The sequence below is a fragment of the Lissotriton helveticus genome, chromosome 1_1, assembly GCF_964261635.1.
Source record: "Lissotriton helveticus chromosome 1_1, aLisHel1.1, whole genome shotgun sequence".
Taxonomy (NCBI): domain Eukaryota; kingdom Metazoa; phylum Chordata; class Amphibia; order Caudata; family Salamandridae; genus Lissotriton; species Lissotriton helveticus.
The window spans coordinates 649,598,957-649,614,850 of record NC_136057.1 but is presented as its reverse complement, the minus strand read 5'-3'; the positions used below and the strand labels follow the sequence as shown (position 1 = coordinate 649,614,850).

General features: G+C 36.4%; 1 protein-coding gene across 1 annotated transcript in view; it reads left to right on the top strand.

Moving 5' to 3' along the window:
* Positions 1-13,242, top strand: part of HGF (hepatocyte growth factor) — a 564,049-nt gene extending 550,807 nt beyond the window's left edge. Inside the window, exon 18 of the mRNA XM_078674176.1 lies at positions 8,295-13,242. Coding sequence (XP_078530302.1) covers positions 8,295-8,471 — 177 coding nt within the window. The 3' untranslated portion in view covers positions 8,472-13,242. The remainder of the gene's footprint in view (positions 1-8,294) is intronic.
* Positions 13,243-15,894: the final 2,652 nt, after the last annotated feature.

Sequence of the window (15,894 nt, the reverse complement as noted above, 5' to 3'; positions counted from 1 at the left end):
CCCGGTGAAGTAATCAGTATTGGAACATCACTGACAAAACTGCACTATTGCGACCTTACCTGACAGTGCTTATTTAAGTCATTCCCCATTAAAACATCAAAGATAAGGTACAGGAGGGAACACATTGATGGCATATGCCCCTCTGAAAGGCCCCAACATCAAGGAATTATTACAGCCTTGACATTCCAAGTGAGAGCTGTCTTCTCCACTAAATTGACAGCAATAATGACCCATCTTTAGTTTAGGGCCATCTATCGAAGGAGAATTTCAAATTCTAATGGCCAAATTCAAAAGGGAAATGACTAAACTCAGGCAAGAATTCACCAAATCTCTGGAGGACTCACCATTCACCCTAGGAAGTAGATCACAGGGTAGACCGATAGGAGGTGACAGCAGCAAAAAGTTCACATGAATGGGACAAATTAGAAATAAGCTAGAGAAGAACTACTAACTGTGAAATTGTTTGTTGGGGTAAATGGTATTTCATCATCAGTAATACTGTCACAATATTCTTCTTAGGTCCAGTAAATGTTTTAGTAGTTTAAACCTGCGTTCAACCCCAAGTAGCTATGGAAAAGAGCAGACAGGGTTAACTTAAGGAAATGGTTAAAGCATTTAGAAGTACCAAAACAACTAAAAGGTTGAAAACACAACACAATAAAAACTGCCTCACATTTTCATGATGTGATGTGTTGCCAGATGGTAGGGGTGAATTGAGTTTACATACCTTCACATTCCTGAGACTGGCAAGAGTGAAAAGAGCAGATATTTGAACAGAAATAATACAGCTAAAACCGGTACGCAAAGCATTTGTCTCAATCAGCACATATAGAGTGTTTTGTTGAATGTACGGACCAGGGAATAATGGAAGCTTTTATATAAAACTACACACATATTTAAACTTCTGAATTTCATGACCCTAAACTTCCTCGACGACTATCTATAGGAAATAAGGTTTCCTATAACACCCCTGGAAGATTTTGAGAGATTGAAAGAGATGATTGCATCAGAGGAGTTTAGAATAGTAGTAAAATTGCTCCTACATAACACAGCCCCAGGACCCGTCAGGTTCACAGACTCCTTTTCCAAGTAGCTTACTGACATCTTAGCCAAACTGCTAATTAAGGTGTTTAATTTTTTCATGGAAACTTGACAAGTGACCCCATTTATGATGGGTCGACAATTTCCATCTCAGTCAAACCTAATAGAGAGTCAAACATATAACTCCTACATACCTATATGTCTTCTTTATAGAGAAGTAAAGATTTTTACAAAGATCTTTGCCAAAAAAATGTACGACCTATGGTCTATTTTGATTTCACCCTACCCTACAGGAGCAATACTAGATTGCTATAGATATCATAGAGAAAGCCACCATAGTAGATGTCTAACAACTCCTTCTCTCACTGGATGTGGAGAAGGTGTTTGAAATGGTGGATTGGGAACTTTTGTGAAACACAATACCCAAAGCAGGACTAGGTTCTGGTGAACTTCATTAATTCATTTTGGTCAACTTCAGATGATCCTCACCAAAATCAAGAATAAGAATCTGACTATCAGAACTGGTGGTGCAGGAACAAAACAAGAATGCTTTCTGCGTCCCTTGATATTTGCACTAATTATGGCACTGTTAGTACAGAAAATCCTGGAACCTCACTTCTAAATTGGATTGATAAACTACAAATATTCCAGACTGTGTCTGGCTTTAAACTTAATTAGCAGAAATCTAGGTTAGTAACACTATAGCTGATAGCAAGAACCACATGAAGTCTTATGGATCCACATGGTTCCCAATAGGTTTAAAATATCTGGATGTAAATGTACAATCCAATATCAAGGAACTATATAATAACAATATATCCCCAATATGGTTTCCAAACGTTTTTAAATATCTGGATGTAAATGTACAACCCATAATCAAGGAACTATATAATATCAATATATCCCCACTATAAGATATACTATGCAAACATCTATATAGATGGGGACACTAGAAATGTCATGGTGTGATAGAATAAATTGTATACAAATTAACTTCATGCCTGGACTTTTAATTGTAGCGAGGACTACCTATCGAAATCCCACCAATGACTATTACAATTATCCAAACGAAGCTAGGGTGCTTTATGTGGGATTACAAACACTTCAGAGTAGCAAAACCTATACTGTGGGATCAATATACGAGGAAGAACTAGTTGTCACACATTTGAACAGTGACATTCTGGTGACACAGATAGAGTCAACAATAGAGTAGTTCACACCACAAGCCCTTAAACAAAGGGGTCAGGTAAAACAGGAGACCTGCATCATACAGCTACATTATCTTATGTTATCCCCCACCTCCCAATGACACACAAAACTCTGGGTTCCCTCATGACTTCAACAAAAACTAAACTAAAATATTGAAACAAAGCAGACAGAATTAAATAGGTAATGATGTATCCTTTACCTATGACATCCTTTGTGAGAAACCCTAAATTTATGCCAGAATTTATTTCTCAGATGTACTGGGGATCTTCCTTGCACATTGTTAAATGAGAAACACTAAAAGAACAAGATCATTGTGCAATTGATTTTCATCTGAAATCTTTACCATTATCCATTTGTTATAATGTGTATGACAGCTAGTAAATAGAGATAGGGTAGCAGAGCTATGACCAAAAAGACCAACATAAAAGAACTGATGCTAGACATCAATACTCAAAATGATATATACCAACTATTCATAGATTTGACTACACTTAACCCACACAAACACTATGAACTGCAGTGAAATGATCAAATGAGTTGGAAGAGGAAATACCAGAAAGCACCAGAAAGCACATGGGTTGGCGATTTGGATGAGAGCACACAATTGTCCATATATGTTCAGTACAAGGATACTGCATTTAAAATAATGCTACAATGATATATAAGACCAGTTTGTCTGAAAGTTATTGTTGGAGAGGGTGCAAGGTGTAGGGTACTTAGCTCCAGATGTGGTGGAAATGCAATTACATTGTTATATTCTAGAGAAATATTCTTTCACTAAATGCCTTAATAATTCTATTGGGGGGAATAAACAACAAAGGCCACTATCAAATGTTGTTCCTCATATGCCAGTTGCTAAATTGGCCCCCATTGCCGGATAAATTCACCATTGCGCAAAAATGAAAAGCTCCAGCCCCTTCACCATTGATTTATTGTGGAGGAAAATGTGAAATTGTTACGTAATAAAGAATCTAATGGCTACAATATGAAATAACATATCAAAATTAACGGTGGAAGGTGTTGAGGCCCTTCCAACCATACATTAAAATGCAATCTACCCAAATGTGATTGCACCCACCACCAGTCTCAATAATCACAGCAGGAATATTAGTGCCATTACCAACCTTTCGAAAGACCGAACATAGATATACTGAATCGATCTGAATGACACAATCTCAATTATTCCTGTATTGATCCACAATTGTTTTATACCTAAAGTTATTTTTAAAACCATCACTTGCTTCTAAATTTACAGGTATTGATCTGTAGATCCTAGATTCTGCTGGCTTACACCTCTACATAAGGGCAGAATGTTTAATAGCAGGAAAATAACAAACCATGCTAAAAGTACTAATGGAAAGATTCTGGATTCCTAATTTTATTTTGGCACATGGTTTTCCTGGCATGAATTTACTCAGTGTTCAGTCATGAATGTGGAAACATTATATGATGAGCGTAATAGCACTATTAAACTTTTATTCTTTTAGTCACCACAGTAAAACAATTTACTCATGTAGAAAGCTCTTCCTTAAACCATCATCATTCTTTGGGGCACTACCTTCCCAGTCCTAGCTCACTGAAAGATTGACATCTCTAGATCATAGTGGTCCATTTTTTCCACAGTAGAACTTTGTTGACAATATTCTTATTCACAGTAGTTCTATCTTACTTTTTAAGAATAGCTTGCGTGGCAGTGAGGAAATTCAAACTACTCTTGTGCGTGATGGCTTCATGTAGCCAGCTCATACCAGTGGCTAGACAGATGCACTTGGATGCAAAACGTAAACAGTGAAAATGAAAGATTAAAGTCTATATATATTCACTGACCCATCTGAGGTCATTCCAACAAAAGAACAATATCTCTAAAGCTAGAAGAAGACATGAATATAGTTTAAGGGGAAAAAAAACTGCAGAGCATCAGAATATAAATTGCTTATCAGTCAGATATATCAATTGTTTCAAACCATTCAAAGACTTCATGAGCAAAGAGGGTTGCTACAAATGGTCAAAACAGTCACAAAAGCCCCCTGAAAGGTCCCAAAGCTAAAGGTGACTGCAACATTCAAGAATAAAGACAAACATATTTCTGTGAAGAGACATTTTACAAAACCAGCAGGCAATTATCAAGTAAAGCATTAAACACATGCTACCAAACATAACCCTGAGAGGTGGTAAACAACATTTAAAGACTAAGGGAAATATTCATTCTGCACTTGTTAATGCTGACAGACTGTTGAAATTACAAAGACTAAAGACCTTACATCTAGTTAATCACCAACAAGGTCACTTGTCAATTTGCTATAGATATACATACCTATTTACTTAGCTCTCACTCTAGCGTTTTAATCCTCAAGTAATCATACCCCTGCAATTTAGTGATGTACAATTATACATCTTTCTTTTAACTCATAAATTATTCTTCCTAGATGATAAATGGGAATGTAGCAGCTACTGCATGTGGTGTTAGAGAAATCCAGGCATTATCATGAGATGAACCATTATGAATCTATTGCACACATTACAGAAAATGTCTGGACAATCTAGTGTAAACATCATAGAACATGTCTGGGCAGACCACAACACTAACTTGTATGGATCACGAATGGCAACTAACCCTAAATATAGATTGTTTTGGAACAATAAAACATTAGAAAACATGGAGAACAATTGGGAAGTTCTCTCGATGTACATAGGAAATATTTCAACAATGTAAGCAGCATGGTTGACATAACAACACCCCCAAGAATTGAGCCACTAAATAAACACTGCTCAGATGGATAAGATCAAATGGAGCTCTGGGCCCAAACGACCTTTCAAACATTGTCTTTAGAGCATATCCAGATTTGTTGGAAGAGATCCTGACTCCGCTGCATGATGAGATTCGTTTGACAGAAACTGTTCCTGATTCATGGCAAGAAAGAATTTTGCAACCTATCTACAAAGCGGGCATGCTAAAAATCTGACAAACTTTTGTTGAGGCAAAAGTATTTGTCTTCCATCTCTTAGAGGAACTGGAAGAATGATCAGTAACACAGCACTTAATTCCAATAAATCAATCCAGATTCCATATGGGCCAGTTGACAATCGCCAATTTGACTGCCCTAACATCGATGACCATAAGTGCAATCCTTAGTAAGCAAAATCTGAATATTTGCTTTGTCGAACTAAAAGTAGCATTTGACATAGTTCCACAAGCCCTGTTATGGAAAAATTTGCAGCATGGGGGGTGCCTCCAAAATTACTTGACCTTATCATCCTCCTTTATACGAACACCTGGGATCAGATCAAGCTGGGTGATGGAACCAGTCTTACATGGAGAATTGAAACTTGTAATAGCTTAAAGCAAGGATGTGTGCTTGTGCCATGTTTATTTAATTTTTTCATGGCGGATCTGAACTAACATCTGGAAACGATTAATGCACACCCACCTAATTTGCAAATTGCCATCTAGAACACTTACAACATGCTTTTTATACTATATAACTTAATCAAACACCTATTGGCTTCCAGTGATTAATCAATTCCTTTGACGAATATATTTTGTTTAATCATCTGGAATGCAATATTAAGAAAACCAAAATCATGCCAATAGGGTCATCAATGGCCAGATCTCAATCCTGGCATGTAAGGTGAAAGCTCATTAAACTGCTTAAGAGCTACAAATATTTAGGCATTAGGACATTTTGACCTATCAAGAGCTAAAACATATTCCTCCATTTTTGCTTTTAAAACAAACAATAAGTGTCCCACTTATGATCATTTAGTGAAAATCATGGCCGCTAAACTAATTTCATACAACAAACAAAAAAGTGAGTGCAGGAATAACTTTTAAACATTATTTCTTATTACAAACACACTAAATGTGTCTGAAAAGCCATCCAAATTAATGATAGCCACAAAAAAGAATTATGAAACAATATATTTCCAAACCGAGTCATTGGTGTTATTTTAATTTCCTTTGCACATTTTTCAATATACCAATTCTTCAACAAACAATCATCTATATATATATATAAATCCAGATTTTCCATGAAACACTAACAAAATTGTGGTCACTCTTGGCCTTTCCTGGTGATGTTTTTACGTCAAAATTCACACGTACAATGTTGCCTCTTCCTCCATGCTGCTTTGAAATCCAACCAGAATAGTTCCAGCACTAGCTTATGGTTCAGTCACCTTTCGAGGGAAGGATGCCAAAGTACTGGCTTATTTTAAATCAAGGCCATAAAATACATGTTTATGATTCCTAAGATCATTATCATGCTGAAATTCCATTGGAATTTGGTCTCCAAGGGTATGCTCTCGAGCGACAGGCCGCTTTGTTAAAAATGTTTACACTGTCTGTGTTTATCTGAACGTGGTTCCTTAGCAAACATGTGCTGGCAGGAAAATACAATTCCTCATATACTGGTGCATAGCAAGCCTACTTATCATAGTGCTACCAAACGTTCGACGTAAAAGTATCTAGGCCTCCAGAAATAAATAGAGTTTTCTTTAAACATGTCTTGAATCAAGCAACCAAACAACTCTGGCTTAAGGTTGATAAAGATGCAATAACTGCCAAAAAGCATCCTTAGACAGTCATAAATTGGAAATTAGAAACACAGGCTGCGAGGGTTTAGGCTGGTTTTGCCCCCCTAGGGGGCTGGCTTTGTTACAGGGCATTTTTGCGGCATAGCCTCAATATCAGCCCTGTAACAAAATCGTCCGAAACCGGACCTGGCAAACAGTGCTGCCAACCCCCCCCCCCCAACTCCTCCGGGGGGGCCGGCCGATCACTTTGCCAGGGCCGGTTTTGGTTCTCAGTCCGGCCCTGCTATCCCCTTTCCATCACATATGAAATAGCACTCCAAAATGGCTACAACAATGGCCAACTAGTATCTGCAGACTTTGTGGTTATCCACAAGAAAATCTATTGCATTTAGTTGTGTCCTCACAAACCTGTCACATGCTCACTAAATTATTTTAAAAATGTTTTTTTTAAAGTAGGAATACGAACATGTCACCAAGCACTTATGTTATATTTATCTGGCACGTCAATTCCCGTTATTTGCCGATTTATTACATTTTTGACTGAGGTAGAAAGAATATTTACATCTTTATGTTAAACGCCCAACATTTTATGCATTTTCTTTTTACATTTGTTTTATGCATGTTGTATTTATGCCATATTGTCAATCAGAAACAAATGAAATATGACAATTTAATATTAAGCACTTTATTAACCTTTTCAACAGGTCTGTGAATGATCAGCTAGTGAATATTGTAAAATAATTATTGATGGTTGGATTATTTGTGTTTAGTATTTAACCAATTTTTTCTCCTGTATAAGCTAGGTGTTTCACATTAGCTCCATTTTAAGTGGCATTCTACATTAATATAAATTGAGCTCCACAAACTTCATTAAGAATCTTGATCATGGAAAATTATTATATAATTCCTATTAAAACGTGTCTTTAACTCACCTTTAAAGCAAACCATGAAACTGTCAATGTTTATGCCAGAGCCACAGACACTGGTGTAAAGTGGCTTACAAGTAACCACTCTTTATTCTTTACATCTTTTGAAATGTCATCATTCTTAATTTGCTGGAGAGTTGACACAATGACTCAACTGCTCATCAGTGAGATATGTGGGTATCTGTGAATCACAACTCCAATTTGTGGTGAAGCCTAATCAGTCTTTTGTTATTTTGTAAAATAGGTATGATTTTATTAGATAATAGTAACACCTGTTCTTTACAGAAGTATATAATGATGTGCTACATACTGTTTAGATTACAGAGTATGGTCTGAAAAACAGTGGTGTTAATATAACACATATAATTTGGCCAGAAGACATTCATAGGAATTTTAATAATAATGCTCATATTTTGTTTGCTCAATTCTCCACCACTTTACTGAAAATTTGAAAAAAATCACTGAGAAAAACTATTCATGTTTCTGATTTACTGAGAATGCACATTCTCATTTGCCTATACTCAAGATAAAACATACTTTTTGGCAAAGATTGAGTGGAATTTTCTTTTCTTTCCCTCTCTACAGCGGGATTATGGTGGTCCCTTAGTCTGTGAAGAAAATGAAACAAAGCTGGTGCAAGGTGTAATCATACCGGGACGGGGATGCGCAATTCATAATCGCCCTGGAATTTTTGTCAGGGTGGCCTATTATGCAAAATGGATACACAAAATTATTTTGACGTTTAAGGTTCCTGAATTTTAGTTTCGAAAAAGACCCTACTAGGAAGCAAATTTTGAAACAAAGAACTGATACTATATTTTTAAAAATCATGAAAAGCACATGAGAGAGTCTGAAAGGCTGGGTATTTTGCTCTGATTATGGAACAATGTTATCCCTGCTCCTCACCTACATGAATACCACCAGGAATTTCCCCACAGCAATACCCAACTTTCAAACATAGTAAATGTACAATGACAGCTGCCAGCAACATATATTGGAACATAACAAAATTGAGATGCTTATGATGAGATACGATGGTTGGCTGTGAATAAGATGCATTGATTGGTAACAATGGCTTGCAATACGGATGGTATTTTGAAAACCTCAGAGATCATGTGTGCTGCATATTGCAATTAATGTTGATATTTTCTCCCTGATGAATTTATGGTCCAGTATCATTGTAATTAGCATAAATCGATTGTTTAGGAAGAATGGAAACCAAAAGGAAATTCAAAACATAAAATAATTAACTGTGAGAAATACAACAGGAAACTGAAGCTGTTACAAGTCAAAGTTAACCAACCTCTTCAATTGTGTACAAGATCATATAAAATATGCTTAATTTTTGGAATTGTGCTGTACTGGTAAACTAGAAGGTATTTCATAGAAATTATAACAGAGTGGCTAAACAGATCTCAAGATACAACACTGAGAGAAACATATGAGAACAATACAAATGTATTTCTAGTCACGTTGGTTAAAGACAACCTAAGGAAATTTCAGGTTAGAATGTGTTTGACAATCTAAAAATGTGTTCAAAAGTTAACATGGTCATTTAATTTCGAGGATCAGAGTGCAAAAAATCAAATGAAGTACATTCAGTTTTATTAATGATCACTGTACACATAAAATGAATACATGTTCCTAAACAGTTTCAATGGACTATATCCAAATGGAAATAGAGTGCAATGATAATGTGGAATCCATTAGCAATATATAAATCAAATGTATTAAATATGTTTGAGGTTCTATTTACGCCAATACACTTTGTTGATAAACATGTGCATCCAACCTGCTGTTTAGATAGTTCTAGATAGATTCTGCTTAAATAGTACTACCTTGATCCTACATAAAGAAAATAAATGCATCTTAAAAGAATTGGAAATGAATGTGTTTTGAAAACTAAATTGCCAGATATATTTTTTGCTTTTGTGTATCACACTTTTTTTAGTTGCACAGCCTATGCCATGATACCTAGTCAGTTCTCTGCTCTGAGACAGAGTCATCAGTGGAGCACTTTTGAATGAGTCTGGTCACAAATAGTGAACAAATCGTGCCTAACAAATAATCATGAGGCAGGTTTCCTTCTCTTCTGTAATCATTGTGACAGACGTGGATGCAAAGATAGAGGATCTGCATGATACAGCTTACCTCCATCATTGTAACCCTTGCCTCTTATAGAGCCTGGAAATACAATGTCCAAAAAATTACACTAACAAAATGGAGGCTTGAGTGGTCATGCTGTACTATAACGGATTGCTGTCTGTCCCTGTCTTGAACAAAGCTGTCAAGCACTTGTGGAAGCTCTTCCTTGAAGACAGTTTTCACTGCAGAAATTGTCTCAAATTAAAAGGTCAGGCAGTAACCTGTTAATGCATTGCAAATGCTTGAGTGGTCACAATCCTGACATTAGGAGTCACAAAGACATTTGTCACTGCCATTGTAATTTTAATAAAATATGTTTATTCTTGCAAAGCCTTCTACTCTGTGCAGTCCCAGTTTTGCGAGTGTGAATAGGATTTAAGGCATCAGACCCACAATGTTTTTGATGCAAATTAATTTGTCGAATCATTCTTTCACCCCATCAAATTTCATAGGTCTTATTTTAAGCATTACTTGTGTCCCTAGGATAGGATACCTCCAGTAGAAATTGGGTTTAATAGCAGCAACTTTTGCAGCAGTCCACTGTCCTTTGCTACTTCTAGGATTCACTTTTCACTTGAAAATCGTATGCTTAACACTAAAGAGATGCCATTCAATAAGCATCTTCCACTATTGCAAGGAAAATTTCATGTTCCAATTAATGTCAGTTTTTTTGTTAAAACGAACACCTTCTTTATTATGTTTTACAATTTGTCAATCATGTCAAGCTTGAAGTAAAATGTACCAAGCCCTAGTATCTAGTGAGCTCTACAAAGCCTAACTCTTCTATATTTTTATGTGATGCTCAATAATGTTTGCAGACAGTCTTTTCATAACTCTAAGTAGCATCTCATTTACTGCAACAATCAGTTCTAAAACTCAGGGGGAGTATGATTGTTGCTATTTGACTATTTATCTTGGCAATAACAAAGTGTACTGTTGTTGGGGAAAGATGTAAGGTAGGCACTTGTTTTGTGAGTTATTTCCTGAAAATACTTGAATAGACATAGAACAAAGGATAATTATTCTGTATGATCACATATTTATGAAAATACAGATGTTATTGAGATTACCTGTTTATTTGCTGCTTTCCGAGTTCTTCTTGTTGACAAGAAGCAATCTATGTTCATGTGTATCAATTATTTCTTTATATTGTATGTGTATAAATTATTAAATGGTATTTCTTTCAAAGGTTCAAGGTATTAAAAATGTAAATTGTCCAATCCACTGTTGAACTACAAGAACAATGTAAAAAGTAGACTGAAATGTGAGCAGAAAGCCTAGCCATGGAAATATTGTCAAAATATAAATCTCCACTCACTAACTCATAGGAACATTTAAAATGCTGCCAGTAATAATTAGGAAAACAGAGATTCATTCTAGTCTAAGTCTTTATTATAGACAGAACATTGTTGGTTGGATCACTCAAGCATGAACTCCTAAATTACATTGTGAGGAGTAATTTGACACAAAATATAAAAGCTTTCAAGTACAAACTTCAGATGCTACATTTAGCAGAGAAATACATAATGCAAAAAGAAAATCTAAATGTGTATCGACAGTCATACATGAATAACCTGTGTATTCCGAACTGATATAATGGTACATATATCAATATTATCAATAGTTCACATTATGAAGCTCTGCGATTATCAATTTCCTTTTATGCAAAGAACTTGACCTTTAAATGGTGGCCATATAATTCTTATGGTTAATTTTGTTATTTGTAATGCTTCGATATATATAGGACACACCATCATAGTGCTCTATTTTGGTAGTAAGCTACATTAATTCAGACTTCATTTGTTTTAATGGATGTCCATGAGTTTCAATATGGTTCTACTTTAAACTCTTGACAAGAGATGACCTCTTTTTATGAGGTGTACTCAGATTTGGCTATGTTACATTTAAATCAGGAATTGCTATTAACAAAAAAAAGCAACAGCATAAAAGTGGTGTAAATTATTTCTCAAATATGAATCCTGTGGTAAAAGCTATGGGGCATATTATCAAGAATAGCGATAAAATTATCGCCGCTTTAGTGGCAGGAAACTGCCGCTAAAACGGTGATAATGGGCTTGATAATATGCCCTTATGAATTCCCTTAGCAGCGGGCTGCTATGGGAATTCGCAAGTACATATTCTCAAGCGCAGTATCGCCCTTTTAGAGGCAGTTTCCTGCCGCTAAAGCAGTGATAATTTTATCGCCGTTCTTGATAATATGCCCCTATATTTTACAGGTTGATTATAACATTACTTGGCTTGCTCAATATACCATGCTGAGCACACATGATAGCCAGAAAATAACATCACCAGTACCTTTTCATTATTGAAACATTCATGCTGCTTAAAACATATACTTGTCAAACATATCAAGTTAGAAAAACACTGTGAAGTGACTGTGACTGTGAAGATGCTGGTTGTATTAAACAAATGATGCTTCATAGTAAAACATTCTTAATCGTTGGGTATGAAAATACTTTCACAGGAATTAAGTAGTGATCTATTCATGCATTCATGCAGTTATGTATTTAGAATTTTCCTTAAGTATTTACAGCATGGAAAACATTGAACACCATGAGGGTAGTAGGACCAAATATTAAAAAACAATAAATAACTTATAGCCAATCGACATCACAATATAACGTGTAGCCTGTATGCTGCACAACATGTAAACAGCATTATAATAATTTCCATGCAAGGTGAAGTATTGATCAGAAAATGGTAAAAGTTGAAAATATGCTCACTCTTAACAAATCTGTCTGTTTTTGATTTGTATGTCTTTCCAGTTTAATTGTATTACATTTAGTGAAAAAACACAAGTGGCCATAGACTAGCTTATCTGTAATCTGCTGTGCAGAGGATATAAGAGTTATTTTATGTTGTTTTTTGTCAGTGTATTAGCATTTTAGCAATGGCACTCCTGGTTGGGCTGCAGCAATATTAGTATGTTGTCAAGACTCTTTTATTGAACATTTAAATGGGTATTTGCTGATTAGGTCTTGTCTGTATAACATGAGTACTAGAGCCGATAATGCTAAGGATTTTTTCTTTATTCCTGTGAATATTTCTTGTTGGTTCCAATGGCACCAGGTGAATGTAATAGCAACAGTATTCTATTTGAAAAGGATATCAAAGGCTTTCTTATGCTACACCCTACATGGTGTTCAAAATCTAATAAATAATGTAGCAGTAGCATATGTAAGTAGTGGTGCATCATCATTTGGGATGTAACTGTTTGTAGTGGTGAGAGTCAGAAATGTTAGGACTGTTGTGATCATGCCATTGTTTGCATTAATTCTGTAAATAGTGATGTCATCTTTGGTCTATAATGTCTGTATTTTTGTATTTGTGTTTATTCTTATTAAACAATAAACTATTTTACCTAAAACTGGCAATTGTGACTGTGTTTAAATAGGGAGGGAACATTCATATGTATTTTGAAAACCTATGATTAATAGGTTTTGAAAAAGGGAACACATTTTTAGATAATTATAGCATAGTGCAATGAGACATGCACATTAGATATATGGAAAAAAGTGTGGTATAATGATCAAATACAACATAGTAGAAATTGAATTCAAAATGACCCCGTCATTATATATATATATATATGAATTTACACTTGCATGTATATTTGTATAGTACAATCCTAGCTACAAGCTTCCTAAGCACTATACAGTGTACAGATAGTGTAGAAACGCTTAATTAGGACTTGTATTGTTGATTGTGTCAAGTCATATATTGCTGAGTGTTAAAAGTGATTATCCACTAAACTAAACCAAACATAAGTGATCATTATAAAAGAAAAATAACATACAACATAGCACACCATAAAATAAGAATTTAAAATGCACAGATTAGGTAATTAATCCTTCCCCCTTCATTTACATGCGTGGGTTGCATTCTTACACAGAACAGGGCAAACAGAGGAAAGAGCGACTGTCAATAGGATGAACTACCAGATATTTTCCCTCTGCAAACTTTTTTGTTTTAAAAAAACAAACTACAAATGTGGACTTTTTTGCCTGTAAAATGATCTTGACACCCTGGAAATTTCTCAGAGTGTCAGGGTCATATTTCCTTTTCTTCTCTCCTGAACTAGTAGGGATGTTTTATTTGGCAGGAGCATCAGAGTAGAGCAAGTACATAATGTATAATACAGAGTGTGTATCATATTGTTAAATTTACATTTGAAAAAACACTGACTACATATATTCATTTTTACACAGACATTCATAGTCTTTTACCCTTGTCAAGGGCTCGAGTGATCCTCTATCAGCTTATCAAATCCGCTACCCGAATACACCCCCGGATGTACTTGAATCTTTCATTAGGTTTGCATTTATTTATAAGTTTGTCAAAATTATCTATATCTAAGAATTCCTGATCTCAGTGGGGTTTTGCCCTTCCAGTTACGTGCTATAAGCAAATATGCAACTACCATTGCGAGAAAGGCAAATGGGGATTGTGTATGTAGTTGACAAATCCTATCATATTTAGTACTGGATTGAATTTGATTTAGTACTGGATCAAGAATGGGAAAAAATTTGGAAATGCATTGTCCTCAAAAGGAGTTAGGACAGGACAAGTAATAAACATAGGGATTCTAGCTGCTGTGGTTAAAGTACATCTTGAACAGGTTGGATCCTTAATCTTACACAATGTTATCTTAGCAAGCATTATATAAAAGTTTGTTTTGTTGTTGACTGTGTCAATTAATTTACAAGTGATTATCGACTAAACCAAACATAAGTGAACATTATAACAGAAAAGTAACATACAGCATAGCATACATTAACATAGGAATATTAAATACATTAATTAATTCCTCCCACTTAATTTTCATGAGTGCATTGCATTCTAATGATAAGTATGGGAAAGGTAAAAGATAAATCTTTATTGGAAAATATGCACCTTCCTTACCTTCCGATGCCTAAGACCATTTCCTTCATCTGAAAGTCGGGAAACTACGAAATAATTGTGGTCTTGAACCTGTTTTTGATATACTAGCTGAGATTTGATGGTCCCAAGCATACGAGAGAGCATCATTGGAGATATCTTTAAGTTAGCTCTCCAGGGTATCCATCAGTAGTTGTGTAAGACATTAAGGGGCAGATTAGCATACCGGTTTTTCCGTATGCTCCGGGCCGGCGGTAGCCACCGCCGGCCTGGAGGATACGGAAAAACCTCAGCGGACCCACCAAAGACCCACCGCCACATTAGGATGGCTGGTGGGTCCAGGTTTACGTCCGCAGCTTTTCCACCGCGGTTCGCTTAAAACCGCGGCGGAAAAGCCCTAATATGGTGGCGGTGTCTCTCAGACACCGCCAGCCATATTAGGATGCCCAAAAAGAAATGCTTTTCCACGGTGGGTTTTCCGCCGTGGAAAAGCCTACGGAGCTTCACTGCGGGGCCCGTTGCGGGCCCCCTGGGTGAAGGGGGGTGGGGGTACACATGGGGGGTACCTATGGTACCCCCCTGCATTTGTATGCAGTAATCAGCAGGCACCACGCGGTGCCTGCCGCTTTCTGCATACAAATGCAATGTATGCATTTTTAACATTGCGGCGGGTGCAGCTTGAAGCTGCACCCGCCGCAATGTTAAAAATAGAGGATGTGACCGCCAGGGTGGCGGTCACATCCTAATTGGAGAGGAGGGAACTTCGCAGGCCATGCGGAGGTTCCCTCCTCCTCGATGGTCGCAGACGGACTCAAGTCCGTCCGCGATCATAATGAGACCCTTAGTCTGGTCAGGTTGACCAAGCTCAGATCCTCGGTGATCGCAATTATATGCCTGCATGAGCGACTGGACCAGCTCTCAAGGTATTCACATTTTTTAGATAAAAGTTTGAGTTGCCGATCACATGGACTGTTAGTTAGCCGGGTCTGTTCCACCAAATGGAGGATGCTGGAATCCATCTTGTGCTGACCTGTGGTAAAATTGATAAGCTACCAATCCCAGGCATCCATCTTTCTAGTTATATCCCCCATTTAGGTGGTTCTTTTACTTGAATTTGTTAACCTCCTTGATTGCTTTTAAA